This window comes from Orycteropus afer, unplaced genomic scaffold, assembly GCF_000298275.1.
Source record: "Orycteropus afer afer isolate SDZICR_OR568_19922 unplaced genomic scaffold, OryAfe1.0 scaffold00481, whole genome shotgun sequence".
Lineage (NCBI taxonomy): Eukaryota > Metazoa > Chordata > Mammalia > Tubulidentata > Orycteropodidae > Orycteropus > Orycteropus afer.
This window is the reverse complement of record NW_006922068.1, coordinates 2,170,241-2,174,450: the sequence shown is the minus strand read 5'-3', so window position 1 is coordinate 2,174,450 and position 4,210 is coordinate 2,170,241. Positions and strand designations below refer to the sequence as shown.

Here is a 4,210-nt window from a genome sequence, read left to right as displayed (position 1 = left end):
GAAAGCTTTCTCTTTTCCATATGAGTAAGGCTGGGTTTACTCAGATGTTGCAGCTCTTTCCTAGTCCTATTTTGAGAGCCTTTTAGCCTAAATGGACTATTCTTAAAGGTGCGCGGTAATGTACCAAACAGTGTTTCTTTGCTATTCATAAGGTTTTCCCTGGCCAGTCCTTTCAGAAGTGGACGGCCTATTCCTTCTTCCTAGTCTGTCTCAGTCTACCTGGCAAAATTGTCCCTCAAATACGATGGTGAAATTGGGACATTTCCAGTTAAGCAGAAATTAAGGGGATTTGTTAAAACCAGACCAACCTTACAAGAGTTGCTAAAAGCAGTCCTTTGAACAGAGAACCAACAACAACAACCGACCATCAACACACATGTTGACAAAACCCAGAAACCAACCCAGTTATGGAAGTATTCAAACTAAAGAAGCTTACAAGATTGTAAACAGGGAACCAGAAACATCAATTGGCAAATTGAGGACTCTTACAAACCAAAAAGGGGAAAAAACTGTGCAGTTACAGACCATCTAAATGGTGAGGAAGTCAAGACAATTTTAAGATAGAATGGACTATTCTACACTTGGGTGAAAGTCCACAGCTGAGTTTGTCTCCTCCTTTGCTGTTTTCCTTTTTAGTTGTTAGCTACCCATGCAGTAGTCCATGCTGCCCTTGGTGAACAGGGCCATTTTTAGGTTAATTCTCAAGTCCTCACACCACTTGGAAATATTCAGGCTGTTTGTGCCATCAGGACAGTTGACAGTCAGGAGCTTCAATTGTCTCCTTACTCATTCTTTTCATTCAGGTTTTTCTACTAGATGGTGTTCAATCCACTTCTGTATCTTTCCTTTCAAAGCTCAGGGTTCCAGGATCATCTTCTTTGTCAACTGGTTTCTCTTTTCTTTGTTGAAGAGGGTCTGTGTAGTTTGTCTGCCTATTCCACCAGCTAACTGGAAGTCTGTTAACTTTTTATTGTTGTTATTGCTTCATTTTTCAGATGAAGAAATGGAATAGAGATTAAGTAACTTATTGAAGGTCACACAGCTCTTAAATGATGACGTCCAGGTAGTCTAGCTACAGAGGCTGTGTTCTTAACCATGACATTGTGTAAAATAGCTGACATTTGCCAGAAAGACATTCAAAAAGGTAAGGCAAGGGGCTTATCCTTTGTCTCATGTACCCATGCTTTCAGAGCCCTGTAGGGATATTAGGAGTCTGAGGCATTTTCAATATTATTTAAGTATGTGACCCAGGTTTCCAATTTCCAGGTGGTTTTTGTTCACCAGAAAACAACTCTTCTAGTTGTGCTACTGTCCTGTCTTTGGGGCTGGATAGTAATTTTATCCAGAAATTCTGCTGAGATCACCAGGGTTCTAATGTTACAGTAGACCTATCTACTTTCTTTACTAGGCCATTGGATCTTTGGATCAAAAGGGACTGTCTGGCATTGGAAAAAAATATATTGGAAAAAGAAATATGAGGGAGTGAGTGTAGAATACCTCATTTGGCTTCCATTGTTTGATACTCAGGGTATTGACACTTCCTGTTTATCTCCAGTTTAGACAGGTAACACACACACAAAAGAAAAAGAATCAACAGTCAGTGTCATGAAACAAAATGCATATGAATTGTTGAATGGAAAATCATTTTGCTCTGTAAGCTTTCACTCAAATCACAATAAAAAGTTAAAGAATCACAAATGCCTTTGTGTGGCATAATATAAGAGATTCACTGGGGAAAGGGATAAGGGGTCTAGGATAGTTCAGGCTACAGAGGACCTTTTACTTGTGTGAATTTCTAAGGGGGATGGTGCTGGCTGAACCATGGGCTAAGAACCAGGGGTATGGGAAAGAAGGTAGGTCAGTGTTTTTTTTTTTTTTTTTTTTTTTACAGTAAGTCAGGAACAGGGCAGACAAGGTTTACTACTCAGTATATTTGCATACAGGAGTGGTAAAACTGTTTTGACTGCTTAGCAGTCCATGGCCCAGGAATGGGGAGCTAACAACAGTATTTGCATACAGAGTTTCCAGGAAGTCAATTGGTTAAGTAACTTCTCTTTTCTGGAAATCAATTGAAATAAGCTTTATAATTTTTGGTTTTGGTTTTTCAATGAATCTATACAAGCAATTTAACTAATCAGAAGTTCTGCCCTCAGAAAATAGCTAGTCAACTAAGCAGCTGTCTTGGAGTTGACTCTGATTGATGGCAATGCCCCATGTATGTCAGAGTAGAACTCTGCTCCATGGAGTTTTCAGTGGCTGATCTTTTGAAAGTACCTAGATCACTAATCATTTCTTTTGAGGCATCTCTGGGTAGGCTCCAACCTTTTAGTTAGCAGTCATGTGTGTTAACTGTTAGACTGATGTTGAAGAATGTGGGAAAGTAGGCACTGAAAATAAATGCCCTGGCCAAATGTATGGATTGGTAGCAAAACTTCATTTAGTAAAGTGTGGATTTGGGAAGAAGAGAAAGGGAAGTGTCTCTGAGGGTGGTGAGGAAATGGTAAACACAGGGAAGAGAAGTGACGAAGTGGCCAGAGTGCTGTTACATTGTGGAGACTACAATGTCACGTGTATGAACAGTAGAATGGAAAACCAATTTGCTCTGTAAACTCAATTACAACAAAAAGGTTTTTTTTAAGCTACTTTGGGTGTAATGCCTTTTTTCATTAAAACACAAATGTAAGTTTCCAGTGTTAAGAATTTTTAGTTCCCCATATTTTGTCTAAATACCAGGAGAGGTATCCATGAGCTAAAATAGAATATTTGGTGGGCCCAGAGTAGGAGTAGTCCATTTCTATTTGAAATTTTCTTATTCCTATCTGAGTTCCCACTGCTTGGTGGTAAATAGCACAGATTATGATGGTCCTGCCTAATGCTAGCACATACACTGTGTGACTTTTTTTTTTTTTTTTTCTTTTGCCTTAGGCCGATTTTGATAGGGCTGCAGAAGACGTGAGGAAGCTGAAGAGCAGGCCTGAAGATGAAGAACTGAAAGAACTCTATGGGCTCTACAAACAGTCTGTAATTGGAGATATTGATATTGGTATCATATTAGCCTTTTGAAAACAATGTCATGTTCAGTTGGAACAATGTTTATAGGAACATACGTAAGAAGTAAACTTGAAACTTTATCTTCCTTCTTTTGGCAGACTGTCCAGTAATGTTAGATTTAAAAGGCAAGGCTAAATGGGAAGCCTGGAACCTCCAAAAAGGTTTATAATTCTTAAACAACTTTTTTTCCCCCCTCAATTTCCCAATACAACAAACACTGACATAATCTGTTATTCTCTTTCTAGGGTTGTCAAAGGAAGATGCCATGAGTGCCTATATTTCTAAAGCAAAAGAGCTGATGGAAAAATATGGAATCTAGAATTCAACATGTGAGAAATTTTTTTTTTGGAAGCCATTACAATAGGATAATGACCCAACAATTGTGGTAAAGATGCACAATTAACTCTTCATGTATCTTTTTGCTAATTAATGTGAATTATACTACTTAATTAGAAGTATGCTGATGGCATTTAAATAAATTTCACTTGCTAAAATCAGATCATTTTTAAAGTTGTTTTGAAAAACTATTACTGTGGTAGTGTGTATACGGATGTTACGCACTGCCCTCAAGTCATATCCAACTCATAGTGACCCCTCCTTGGGTTTCCAAGGTGGTATCACTAGGGAAGTAGATTGCCCAGTCTTCCTTCTGAGGAATGGCTGGTGGGTTTGAACCATCAGCCTTCTGTTAGCAGTCAAGTGCCTTAGGCACTACGCCATCAGAACTCCATTGTGTGTATATAAAAACGTTAAAAAAGAATTGTTTATTCCTTTGTTTTAATCATATAAATATATAATATGTAATAGGAAATCATTATAGAAAAAAAAAAGATTGTTAAACCAGTTTGTTAAGAATCACTAACAAGAATCTGCTACACCTCATCTCTCTGGGATTCACACTGAAGCAGGGACTTTGGAATCACAGACATTCCTGGTTCCAGCTCTCATCCTGTTATTTATGTACCAGGTGAAAGTTATGTACCAGGTGAAAGAAAGATGGGCAGTCTGCTTCTGTGAAGATTTAAAGCTTTGGAAACCCAATGGGGGTCGCTATGAGTTGGAATTGACTCAATGGCAGTGAGTTTGGTTTTGGTTTGACCTGGGGCAAGTTACTTACCCTTGCTAAGCCTCATCTGTAGACTAGGGAAAATAAAATCAG

The 4,210-nt window shown here is 38.5% G+C and overlaps 1 protein-coding gene across 1 annotated transcript; it reads left to right on the top strand.

Annotated features, from left to right (window-relative positions):
• Positions 1-1,804: 1,804 nt before the first annotated feature.
• On the top strand, positions 1,805-3,370 carry ACBD7 (acyl-CoA binding domain containing 7). The gene is given in 4 exon segments (XM_007954928.2): positions 1,805-1,853; positions 2,915-3,043; positions 3,150-3,212; positions 3,297-3,370. Coding segments are annotated over 4 exon segments (315 nt in total).
• Positions 3,371-4,210: the final 840 nt, after the last annotated feature.